Below are 13,246 nucleotides of genomic sequence, written 5' to 3' on the forward strand. Positions count from 1 at the left end.
GCTTGCATTCCCGAATGGTAAAATTTTAAACATCTTTTGTGTGCTATATTCTAACTTAAGAGAAAGTTTGTGGAAGAAAGTTGGGGCAAACCTTCCCTCTTGCAGAAGATCATCATCAAAATATTTCATCATAAAGAAGACAGAGATTTTGAGGGGTAATATTGATTCATTTTTAAAACAGTTCAAAATGTAGAGGATAGCTGAGATACAGAGTAATGTCTATAAGCATATTATGACAACCGAGCACCAAAGGAATAGGAAGAATATAAGGAAGAATGGGAGCAAGAGGAACCTGTAAGAACTCTAGAACAATTTTCACATATACTGGAAAGGAAGGATTAATCAGAGAAAGATTCTTTTGTGAGTCAAAGCATAGGACAGTGTTTAGCTTATGATAGAAACCAAATAAATATAAATAAAATTAATTCTGAAAAGCCAAGCCGTTTAGCATTGTCACTCACCTGGTTTTGGGTTTTGGGGCATATTTCAGGTAAATTCTTTTCTGCTTCCCTTCAGTCCCATTAACATATGCATTTGCTGTTGTAGGCAGCATCCTGAAGTGGTTAACAGTGTGGGTTTGGAATTCAAATCATGCTTCCGACCCATTTTAATTGTCTGACCTTGGGAGAAGTACCTAACTTTTCTAGGCTTTAGTGTCCTCACTGGAAAAACTGAGAATGTTAATACTAGCTCCCGGTGGTTGAAGGAGATATGTGAGGTTATTTGTGAAAAACATTTAGTGTAGTACTTGGTCCTTAGTAAGTACTCAATACACTGTAGAGATGTTGGTGGAGATTTATGATCTCCGTCTGGCAAGTGCTAGTATCAGACATTAATTATGTGAGAGTAGCCCTGAATGTAAAGCATTGCCTTAATTGCCATTTCAAAACAATATAAGAGGAAGAAAAGAAAAGGAAGATTTTACAACATCCTCAAGGGATCTCAAATTTTAACTGACAAGGAAGTTTCTCAGCCTTCCTATCCTTATGCTACTGAGAGAAATCTTCAGAATTTGTCCCCGCTACCATAAGGCACTTCCTTCCTTTCCCCCACAGTTCCTCTTTTACCTGGTTAAGGCTTACTCATCCCTGAGGTTTCACTCCCTTTCTCAAAGAAGCTTTCTCAGGTAATGTACTCCCTAATTCTTTAATTTTCCTTTATAGTGTTTATTGGTTATTATAATTTTTCTATAATTCCTGAGAGAAGTTGCCAAGACTGTATTTTTTTCACTTCCATACTCCCAATGCTCAGCAAAATAACTTGAAAAATTGGACACTCAATACATATATGTTGGACAAATTAATAATGGGGTGAATCAATGTCTTTAATAAGTCCTTTATTGCTTATGAGCTGAATTGTGGATCTTCTACTGCTCACTTCCAACAAGAGAGGAAGCTTGGCACTTGAGCTCTTTTTCCTAAAAGTAAATCTATTGAAGCTATTATAAATGTTTAGATTCAGTAGGCAAACATTGTCTAATATTGTAAAGAAACTCAGGCTGTCTTAGGTAAGGTTCTTGGCTCATCAAAGGCTTTCTTACACTGCATAGCTATGATTTTACAAAGGGATGTAACTGATAATGCTTGAGCTTTGAAATGTTTCCTTCCAGCAGAAGTCTACTGAGAAGCTGGTCTTGAGAAATTATTGCTTTTTGGATAGTGCTCTTGTTGCCTTTGCTGATGTAGATAAAATTGTGACTCAGACTACTCGGTATATCAGCCTCCTGTATGGTTGGCATGAACCTGAATCCTTCTGGGTGGGTATTTATCATAGCACAGTTTCATTATGATCAAATTGTATCAAGTCTATAGGAGGAAAAAAACAGTGTCTAAATGTTTTCTAAGTTCAAATGTAATTTTCTGAATATTTTGAAGTTGAAGCAAATCATTTCCATAGGATGATGGGCATGCTTTGAAAAATAAATTCATTTGGCCACCCAAGTCAGGGATTTAAAAACTTGGAAAGATTTCTTTTGCAATGTTTAACCAGATATCTACATATATTAACTCTACTTTTAAGGATTAGAAAAAATCTTAATATAAAATGTGGAAAAGAAAAGTTATAAATTGTTATTAATGACATTTTCCCAATATTTAAACAAATAAATGCCCCGAAATTCACAACACACACACACACAGAAAGAGAGAGAGAGAGTCAGACATTAGAGTCATAATAGGAAGAGAGGAAAAAATATTTAGGGAAAAGTATGGCGTTGTTAAGAAGGATCTGGAACTAAGTCCAAATTAGAAGGATAAATAAAAGCCTCAGTTAACCAAATTCCTCTGATTTGAGTGAAGAGAAGATGAAAGGAGCTCAAAAGGTATCCTGGAGGAATCTTATATCTAGGCAATTGGGACAGTTTAGGAAGAGAATGTAGATGTTCCCTGGTATATATGAAAGTATTTGTATTCATCAAGAACAACTAAGAATATTACAAAGAGACCAATGCTTAATTCCTGTCAAAGGCATCTCTATTTCTCTGTATGTCTTGTATCTTAACTCTATCCAGGACTTGGGGTTATCAGAAAAGTATACTCACATCATTAGTTTTTGATGTAGTGTTCCATGATTCATTGTTTGCGTATAACACCCAGGGCTCCATGCAGTACGTGCCCTCCTTAATACCCATCACCAGGCTAACCCATCCCCCCAAGCCCCGCCCTGCTAGAACCCTCAGTTTGTTTCTCAGAGTCCATCATCTCTCATGATTCGTCTCCCCCTCTGATTTCCTCCTCTTCATTTTTCCCTTCCTACTATCTTCTTCTTTTTTTTAGTATATAATGTATTATTTGTTTCAGAGGTGTAGGTCTGTGATTCAGCAGTCTTGCACAATTCACAGTGCTCACCATAGCATGTACCCTCCCCAATGTCTATCACCCAGCCACCCCATCCCTCCCACCCCCACCACTCCAGCAACCCTCAGTTTGTTTCCTGAGATTAAGAATTCCTGATATCAGTGAGCTCATATGATACATGTCTTTCCCTGATTGACTTATTTCGCTCAGCATAATACCCTCTGTAATGTATGGTGATTAACGTAACATAATAAAATTAAAAAAAAAAAAGAAAGGTATACTCAGTGGAGAAGAGAGAAGAGAACAGACTAGAAACAAAGAAAAAATCTGAAAAGAGGGACAGCTGCAAGTTTGTTTAGGTTTTGTTTATTTTTTTCTTATGAGGTTAGTTAATATTCATTATTTTAAAAATCGTAAAATATATGTGCCTTCAATTTAATTTTATGGAAGTTAGAGAATTGCTTTAGTCGGCTCAGGCTGCCGTAACAAAAATAACATGGATTGGACGGCTTAAACAACTGAAATGTGTTTTCTCGTGGTTCTAAAGGCTAGAAAATCCAAGATCAAGATTCCAGCAGGGTTGGTTTCTGGTGAGAGCTCTCTTTCTGGCTTGCAGATGGCTGCCTTCTTGTTGTATCCTCTTTTGACACAGAGAAAGAGCTCCGTGGTGTCTCTTCTTTTATAAGGATACCAGTTTTATCTGGTCAGGGCTCCATCATTATGACCTAATTTAGCCTTAATCACTTCCTTAAAGATCCTATCTCCAATACAGTCCCAGGGTGGGTGGTTAGGACTTCAACATATGAATTTAGAGTGGGACACAGTTCAGTCTATAGTAATGATTCAAACCTCTTAATGTTTTGATTATTTTACCTTCTTTGATATTTGTTGCCTTCTACTATCCCAAGTCTAGTGCTTTCACTGCCCCATTTCCTGCATCCAACTTAAATGTGGAAGAAAGTCCTTTTGACTTCTGTAATTGAAATAAGAGAGAAAAGAGAGTGATATTATAGTGCCGAACCAATATATCCACAGATACAATTCTTTTTAATATTCCATTACATTTAGAAAGTGGGCCAGCCAAACTAGGTTGCCAAAGTTCTCATTTTGAGCCAATATTCTGTGTATCTTTTCATGGCATAGCGTGGTGTGAATATCTTCCTCGAGGTTGGATTACATCAATTCCTCCAGTCTTTGCTGTTTCCCCGATGACTAGTTTTTGGACTTTACTAACAGTTGGAAAGTTCCAGAAAGAGACCAGTGATCTAATACATGAGATTCCTTTGTTATATAACCGACAACATTTTTGCACATTGAAATACTCGTGGCTATAGTTTTTCCTATATGGAGTATGACATATGGTTGCGGCAGCTAATTAGTTAAAAGCATGTTAGCTGAGTGCCAATTGTAGAAGAACCACTGAGCAAAAGTTAACCATTGCTGCTGTTGTGGCTGTTTTCTTCCTAGAAGAGCTTTTTATATTTGTCTTACGTCACAAGTTATAGGATTTACTATAGTGTTAATTCTCCCATTTACTGTGTCAAATACACACTTTAATTTTGTATTGCATTTTATATTTCCTCATATTTATTTCTCATTTCAGCCAGCAACATCCTTTTCCTGGACGACTTCCTCTTATACCACAGACTGTCCCTTGCTTCAGTGTTCCTTCACCTTTCTGCTTATTAGAAATGGTGGCCATATTTTTATAGAAACCCAGAAAATATCTTCTAAAAGTTTATTTACCATAGTGGGATTTATTAAGAGTGATATACTTTTTTCTTTTGGGGACAGAATCTCATTATCTGCCTTCTGCTGGATTATGTCTATATAATGTTTGTTTGATGCCTACTATGTGCTGGACATTATAAGTACCTTACATGCATTATTTTATTTATTCATTATGAGGAAGGTACCATTGTTACTCCTGTTTTGGCAAGGATTTTTGAAGTTTCAAGAGGTTAAATAACTTGCCCGATATCTCACAGCTAGTAAAAGGCAAATTCAATACTTGTATCCAGGTCTGTCTGATTTGGGGGTACATAATCCTAATTATTTAGCCAGTGTTTCCCAATTTCTGATCTCTGATGATTAGCAATAACATAACTGATAAATAAGGCTTCCTGCAAATAGGCCAGAGACTGAATTTTTAACTAGCTCCCAGGTTATTCTTTTTTTTTTTTTAGATTTATTGATTTATTTCAGAGAGAGGAAGAGAAAGAGCGCACATGCACCTACGAGCAGGGTAGGGGCAGAGAAAGAGGGAGAGGAAGAGAATCTCAAGCAGACTGCCTGCTGAGCATGGAGCCCATCATGGGGCTCAACCTCACGACCCTGAGATCATGTCCTGAGCCGAAACCAAGAGTCGAATGCTTAACCAGCTGATTCCCCCAGTGGCCCCCCAGATTATTCTTATAAACACCTAGAATGACTATAATGCTGCTTTTCATTAATAAGCAAGAAAAGATTCATCCAGGTTTGTGTTTGCATTTGGATAAAATGAGTGGAGGGCCCTTTGCCCTCTACCGTCTCCAGGGTTATGTTGGGAGCATTGGTGAATGCGGTTCTCAGAGCAATTGCAGTAGCATTCAGTCAAGTTCACTTGATCAAACTGAGAGCTTCTGCTCTGACTAGTGAAAGCTGGGACAAAGAGATTTCCTCTGCTAGAGCCATATATTTAACTGGCAAATAAAAAGAAGCACTAGCAATCGCTATGAAACAAAATTAACCACCACATTGCATGTCTTCACGAAATCCTGATATTTTAAACTTTCAGCTTCTAAACCTGTAAAGACAAAATGAATAAATTCTGTAGGGGTTTGTTCTCTGGTAATTTCAAATTGAAGACATAAATTTTTTTATCCCAGTGCCTGTTATTGAAAGTAGTATTTTCATAGCTTATGGAAATACAAACATTGAATTAAATGCTAACATTGGGAGAAAATGAAATACAATAAACAGAGAACTCAGCATTTTCATTTATACATTTTGTTGTTCAATGTATGATTGAGTCCTCTGGTAACTATTTATGAAATACTTAGCATATTTATTTGGAGGGGATGTTTTTCATTTCTATGTGGTAGCATTTTCTAAAAACACTACTGATAGTCCTCAGTAAATCATTACCTTGGAGTTCAGTTTCAGCTGCTCTACCGTACTTGTTTGTTTCCTTATTAAATAAGATGTGTGGCTGAAGTCCTGTCAGAATAGCCTGGAATAAATGTTTTTACGTTATTGGGGTTTTTTTTTTTTAAATATTTGACTCATTGATATTCTAGAAGAAAAACCTGTTCATTATTAGCCTTGTTTGTTTTTAATTTGGAAGGGTTAAATTACATTTTATTAAACTTCATTAGCTTCTCAAGCAAGCAATGTGAATGTAACGTGTATTCTGCAAAGCTCATCTTAGTCACTTTATCTCACTGCTGCTGGAGTAATAAGTGGAGATGAATTTTCTTTTTGCAGTTGATAATACTTCTTTGGAAATTGTGTCAGATCACAGTCATGATTGACGAATTGCTTGCATGTGCTCCTGTTTGCCCATTGCTGCTTTCATTTGTTGGGAATGTTTGAGTCTGCCACCTCGCGTCTCTATCCCACCAGTTTCCTTGCTTTGGGCTATTGTGACTAATGACAAAATGATTTCAAACTCAGTCATTTTTTATAATTCAAATGAAGCTTAGGTGCTTTTCTTGTTTGTAACCACCGCGTGTCTGCTGAATACTGATGATGCCACTCAAGTCTCAACATTGCATCACTCTGACACAAAATTCCAAATTTCCAAAATTCGAGGTCTGTGTGAATAGTATTCCTAGTGAATCCTGTGCCACGTGGGCCAGCAGGTTTTTCAATTCTTTTGTGGTTTGTCACCATGGAAAATGACAACTACTTTTTACATAGTAGTCTTTGGGACATAAGTACAAAATATCTTATCATTTGGCTGCTTGACAGAAAGCAAAGATTTAAGCCCCAAATCAGTCTAATTCTGCTTTCCTTTAAGTGGGTTCTGATATATAGAGTATTGAGACTCGTTAGGCATTTTTAGTCAGACTTAGGATTGCATCAGGGTAACATGCACTTAGGCACTGCCTGCAATGTTCTAAAAATCTGCCCCATCAACAAAGGAATGGTTATCTGGATGCCAGATTTTTGACATTTTCTCTTCAATTTTTTTAATTTGAAAAAGAATCTTGATTCCATAATATATCTGTTTCAATGAAATATATTAAAAAATGAAGTAGGTGCCTGGTGTGTGCATTCTCCTACAGTGATTAATAAGATCGTATTTGTACTCTAGAAGCTTACTAATAGTTTTAAACCAAGAATAAAAAGATTTGATCTTTTTTGGAGTGGTAATCCTGTGGCACACTTCATACCACTCCCTCCATTTTCATGAAGTCTCTTGCTTCTTTGATTCTTTTTTTCCAATCACTTTAGATGGATCCTATCTCTTTGGCTTGGGATCACTTTCTTTCTCCAGGTGTGTTCAAGTCTATGCTTAATTTCTTTGATATTTATAACTTGTCTAATAGTAGATGTTGTGAGAATGTATAGTATATCCAGTCAGAATATAATTTTCAAACCATCAAAAAGAGAATTCATACAAATATGAAATGGACATCTGCCAAAGTTTTATCCAGCTCATTAATTAACGAGGGAACCACATAAATGGTAAAACAGGTTCAAAATCTTCTTTTTTTTTATAAAAGATTTTATTTATTTATTTGAGAGAGAGAATGAGAGACAGAGAGCACGAGACGGGGGAGGGTCAGAGGGAGAAGCAGACCCCCCGCTGAGCAGGGAGCCTGATGCGGGACTCGATCCCGGGACTCCAGGATCATGACCTGAGCCGAAGGCAGTCGCTTAACCAACTGAGCCACCCAGGCACCCCAGGTTCAAAATCTTCTTAATGATTACAAATAGCCATTTAAAAAAATGGAGTACTACAATAAATACTAGGTATGATATAGAAGTGATTAATATCCTACAGGGCAACCAAACCATAACATAACCTTTGGTGGTCTTTCCTACTGGACAGGAAGCTATGAGTTAACACGTAACTTCATGATGTTTGCCCTCAAACCCAATATTAAATAGCAAAATCACACTCAAGTAAGTTTCCCTACAAGCTTAATAATCCTTGGGTGGACTTGTTAAACAGTGCCCCACTGTGACATTGAAAGGACATGCTGTACTCTTTTCTGATTTCCAAGTCTTTAATCAGTTTCTAACAATGTACTTAACTATTACGAGTGCTTAGCTGCCTCAAATAGATAGGTGTTGTTCATTAAGTTCTTTAATGGCTCCTCCGCATTTGTTTATCAAGAGGCTATGTAACATGGCAAAACCCTCTGTAAGTAACTTGCTGTATGACTTCAAGCCAGTCATAACCTCTATGTTCTTACTTTTCTTTACACCTAAAATGAGGAGCTGGGATTTTAGAATTTCTCCTGGTTTTAAAATACTGTTACTCTTTAAGAATGGATTATAAAGGGCAAAATATCTTGGTCCTTTAGCTAGTATGTGGAGTTAGGCAACAGGGCCTCCTAATGGTCTTCGATGAATTCTGGGCAGGTCAGCCTTCTACTTACCCCAGAATGTTTGAGAACTAGCCCCCTCACAGTAAGTTTGGCAGTATCTTCTGTTAGGACCCTTGATTTAATTGGACTACATATGTTATCTGGAGCCACAATAATACTACATAACAAACAAGTACAAAATTTCAGTGGCATACAATAAACATTTAATTTTGCTTTCAAGTCTATGGGTTAACTGGGAAGTTCTGTTGATCTTGATTAGGCTTGGCTGGGCAGTTCATCCTCTCTTAGCTGGGACAGATTCATGTGTCTAGTGATCAGCTAACTGTTGGGTGACCTAGGATAGCCTCACTGGGATGACTGGCTCTGCTCCAAAGGATCTTTTTAGCAGTTTAGTCCTAGCTTGTTCTAGTGGTGTTGACGGCAGTGTTTTGAGAGAGTGGAAGCAAGCAAGAACTCTTAAGGCTAAGACAAAATGACACACCCTTCACTTGCACCACATACTGTTGGCCAGAGAAAGTTATAAGGAAGCCTGTAGGGAAATAAACTCCATCTCTTGATGGGACAGGAGTGGGACATTCATATCACAAGGGGGCATGAATATGAATATGGAGGAGGAGGAAAATTTGTTGCAATTTCTGTATTTAATCAACAGTATAGAACATGATTCACAGTTGGGATTTCAGGAAGTTGCAGAAAGTTGCAGACCTAGAGGGAAAGAAGACAGAATCCTGTAAATGTTCTTGTGCTTTTTTCTGGGGCCTACCTAAGTCACTTAGAGTTAATTTCATCCTTTCAGTTCTTACTTTTAAAATTCATTCAGCAGGACTAGAGCTGTGTTAGGGCTAATTATTCCATATTACTGAAGCAAGGTCCTTCTTTGTACTCTACCAAACGCTACACGAATGGTGAGATTTTACAGTCTGGCTGGTGGGAAAATGCATTATCCCTAGTTTTGTGTGTTCCAGGTACTGTTTCTTCCATTCCTTTTAGGGGGTTCTTTTTGCAGCCTTGGGTAGTGCTTCATACTCATAAACTGATCTGGGCTTAGCAAAATAGTCAATGGAGACTCTTTCAGATTTTCGGAGTGCTCTCTCTCTCTCTCTTTTTTTAGCATACACTTGCCTGTTACTTTTTCCTATAAATGCTAGCCACCTTGACTTCCCCAGATTCTGAGCTCATGTCCTCAATTCAGGGAATCTGTCATATTTCTCCTGGATTCTCCTTTCCTGTTCTACAGCATGGAAATGCTTTCAAGTTTGTTTCTTTTCTCTCAAGGATTATGGTTCTATGTTGTCTAATGCTCAGTGTCTTCAAAAGACAATTGCTTTGGGTGCCTGGGTGGCTCAGTTGGTTAAGTGTCTGCCTTCAGCTCGGGTCATGATCACAGGGTCCTGGGATCAACCCCCGCATTGAGCTCCCTGCTCAGCGGGGAGTCTGCTTCTTTCCCCCTCTGCCCCTCCCCCTGCTTGTGTGCTCTCACTCTCAAATAAATAAAATCTTTGAAAAAAAAACCAAAACAATTGCTTCACATGTTTTGTCCAGTTTTTTTTTTCCCCTGTCACTTCATACAGGAGAGTAAATTTAGTCCCTTTTACTCCATTTTGGCCAGAAGTGGAAGCCTCTGATTCTTAGAATTAAGTTTTGGGAAAAATATGAGTTTCTAAAGATTACGGGCAGCCTGACTTTTTGTGGAAGAAAGCAGTATGCAATATAAGATTATATTTGAAAACATATGTTTCTTTCCTGCTTGTTTAATTGGTCTGCTATTCCTCTCTTCCCTTCTCTTCTTAGTATATTGAGCATTTTACTAGTTTGACATTCACTATATTTTACTTTTGTTATATTTTTGATTGAATCATGTGTGTGGGTATGCATCTTGTCAATGATAGTGTAAACACTTTAAATGTGGATATACCTTATTGTCTATATTCTTCACCGTGTGTATGACATTTCAAAATTAATGTTAATCGATTAACTATTATTCCATTCTGTAAAAAAGGACTCAAAATCTGAGGATTAATTGACATTTACAATGTGCTTAGTAGAGGAAAATTTCAGGGTAAATAATGGTATCTTCAGCTTTTATGTTGATGTCAATTTTGGTTTCAATTGTCTCCACCAAGATTAGGTGCCATATGTTAGACTACAATTTCTCATGAGTTCAACTGAACCTGCCTGGAAGAATACTCCAGACTGACATAAAGAATACTTCCTAAACCTCTCAGATCTTACTTTGGCTCTATATTTTGTGAGGCTTTTATTCTTTCTCTACTTAGCAAATTTGAAGTCATAATCCACAAATACATTAGATACGGATTAAACACTTTCAGCCTACTTGATGGGTGTGGTTTTGAAAAAGGATTATATTTGTAGAATAAACATGTCTCTGTAAAATGAGCTGTCAGTCAATTGTATATGATTTTATCTGTGATATTCCTGTAGGCTGGCTCCTTCTAATCAGCCACTTGTGCGCTGGTCTTCTTCCTCTCCTTCTTCATCTCCTCACTTACCATCTATTTCATAAAATGGTAAGGGGAGAGGGCATAGAAGGCAACTATCCTAAAGTAGTTTAGGATAAACATAATTAAGGAAGAAATGTTTTTATAAAAAATCATGGTATATTCTAAAGACAGACATGACTATTTGGGGAATCATTTGAGCATTGTTTTCCTTCATTAGCATGGACAATCTATAGTTAGCTATCCAATTATTTATCATTGCCTGCCAGAATATAAGGAGAATTAATTTTAATCTTTATCATGCATCTGTATTCAAGTATAGTCTTGTTCTACACATAAAGTTATTTGATGGAAAATAGTTCCATTTTGATTTAAACACCCTTTCTTGGTAAATAGTTTGAATTCAGATATTTATTCAATGGTATGGTGATGCTGTTTATATGTCTAATATAACATTTATTTAAAATTAATGCTCCTTTGCATTTTTGTTATTGTGGTGAAAAAATAAAATGCATTAGGATTTCCAGATTTTATAATAATGTGTGTTATTGCCTATGTAAGATTATGAAAATAAATTTCAGGGATTTGGAAATTTAAGGTTTTGGAGTTTCCTTTTTTTAAGGAATGTCATGCACATATGCATGGTTATTATTGTTATTCTGTGCACAAGACTAAGTACGGTTCCTCCTGTTTATAAAAAAAAACATATGTAAAACTCACTGAAGGGTATACAACCTATCACAGAATATGATTTACAATAAAACTGAACAAAGAAGTTGTACTGCTATCATCATGGACTCCTCAAATTAAATCAAGCATAAGTCTAGTTTATAGTTCTAAAAGCCAAATCTTTCTATAGATTAAAATTCTGATTACTTATAAAAGTGGACAATATTTTGAAATAGAAGATTTTTGATTCAGTGTTCCAAATACATTCATGTTCTTTTTTAGTTAGGTATTTTTAAGCTTTTACATCAAGCTGAGTAGCTAGAGCATATTAATAACAGCTTATTTTATAGAAGCAATGAATTTTAATTATTTGATCCCTTTAAATTTTTAAATTTTCTACATAAAATGACATAATCAATGTAATTTTTAATATACCCTTTCAGAACACAAATGCCAGTCTGAACATGAGGAAAAGATCAAATGCCTCAGTTCACTCTGAATCTGATGTTGGCAACAGAACTGAGGTGGGAAACCATTCGAGCAAATCTTCCACAGTTCTTCAAGGATCTTCCGAAGCCACATCGAAGTCCTACTTAGCTTCCAGTCCAAACCCATTCAGCCATGCAAATGCAGCGGAAACGATATCTGCGGCAAGAGCACCTCTATCTGCTCCTCCTTCTACTCCTCGTAGAACTGGGTATGTGTCCCAACAGGCTTCCGTTGGATCTGCTTCTACCCACCGTGTGTTCGGATCGAGACTGGAGCGAATTAAGACCACCGTTAATACCATAGGGGCTCCTGGGAAGTTGTCAGCCACCACTCCTCCCTCTGCTCCACCACCGCCTGGATCTGGCACAAGCAAAATAGACAAATATGCCCGCATTCTCTTTCCAGTAACATTCGGGGCATTTAACATGGTCTATTGGGTTGTTTATTTATCTAAGGACACTATGGAGAAATCAGAAAGTCTAATGTAATTGTGTTGCTAGAGTAGTTTCCTAAAAGATGATGAACTTAATGCAGAATGCCTTTTTAAATGTTTTTAAAGATAAATCATTGTTCTTTATTAAAATAAAAAGTCTACGTAATTTTTACATTTAAAAAATTCAAGCCAGTTATTGGGAGAGTTAATTCATTCCTCAGTGAAGAGAGAGTGAGCCATCTTTCATTGCAGAAAAATGATTTGAATAGAGTCAGTTCAGCATTCAAATTAGATGAATTGCAGACCATCCTGGAAAGTTGGGACAAGAGAAATAGGGCTACTAGAGGTACGTGGTACATACTTATGCATTGAAATTTGAAAACAGACTACGACATTTTTTCGTATACACTATGAATATCAACCAACCACCCTAAATTTCCCAGTGGCATTGTCCTTAATCAGAATTGTTTATCGGATATCATATGAGGTGACCTTTGGAGATCCTTCTAGTATCTGCAAGAAAAGGACTTTTCTTGTTAAATGAAACATTTTTAAAAGGAAATGGAACAAAACAAATACTGACCAATGAGTGAAACCTCTGCTGCATCAAAAACAAAAACAGAGACCAGGGAAGATGTGTTCCCTGTCTTATGTTGGCCAAACAGGACTTAACACTTGACTTGAAAATCTGTGCTTTGAGCCAAAGTTTAACTCATTGTATGAATTCTTTTTGACAGTAGTTCATTCAGTTATGTATTCTTTAACACATAGTTATTCAGAGCCTACTGTGTTCCAGGCACTAAGCTAGACACTGTCTCTCTAGGAAAGCTCTTTCACCTTTACCTACGCTATTACTTGAAT

At 36.8% G+C, this 13,246-nt stretch overlaps 1 protein-coding gene across 3 annotated transcripts in view; it reads left to right on the forward strand.

The window, feature by feature from the left end:
* Positions 1-12,440, forward strand: part of GABRA4 (gamma-aminobutyric acid type A receptor subunit alpha4) — a 61,687-nt gene extending 49,247 nt beyond the window's left edge. For all 3 annotated transcript variants that reach the window (XM_021701650.1, XM_021701651.1, XM_021701649.1), the window contains one exon: positions 11,907-12,440. In XM_021701650.1, coding sequence (XP_021557325.1) covers positions 11,907-12,440 — 534 coding nt within the window. The remainder of the gene's footprint in view (positions 1-11,906) is intronic.
* The last annotated feature ends 806 nt before the right edge of the window (positions 12,441-13,246 follow it).

The sequence above is a fragment of the Neomonachus schauinslandi genome, chromosome 2 (assembly GCF_002201575.2).
Source record: "Neomonachus schauinslandi chromosome 2, ASM220157v2, whole genome shotgun sequence".
Lineage (NCBI taxonomy): Eukaryota > Metazoa > Chordata > Mammalia > Carnivora > Phocidae > Neomonachus > Neomonachus schauinslandi.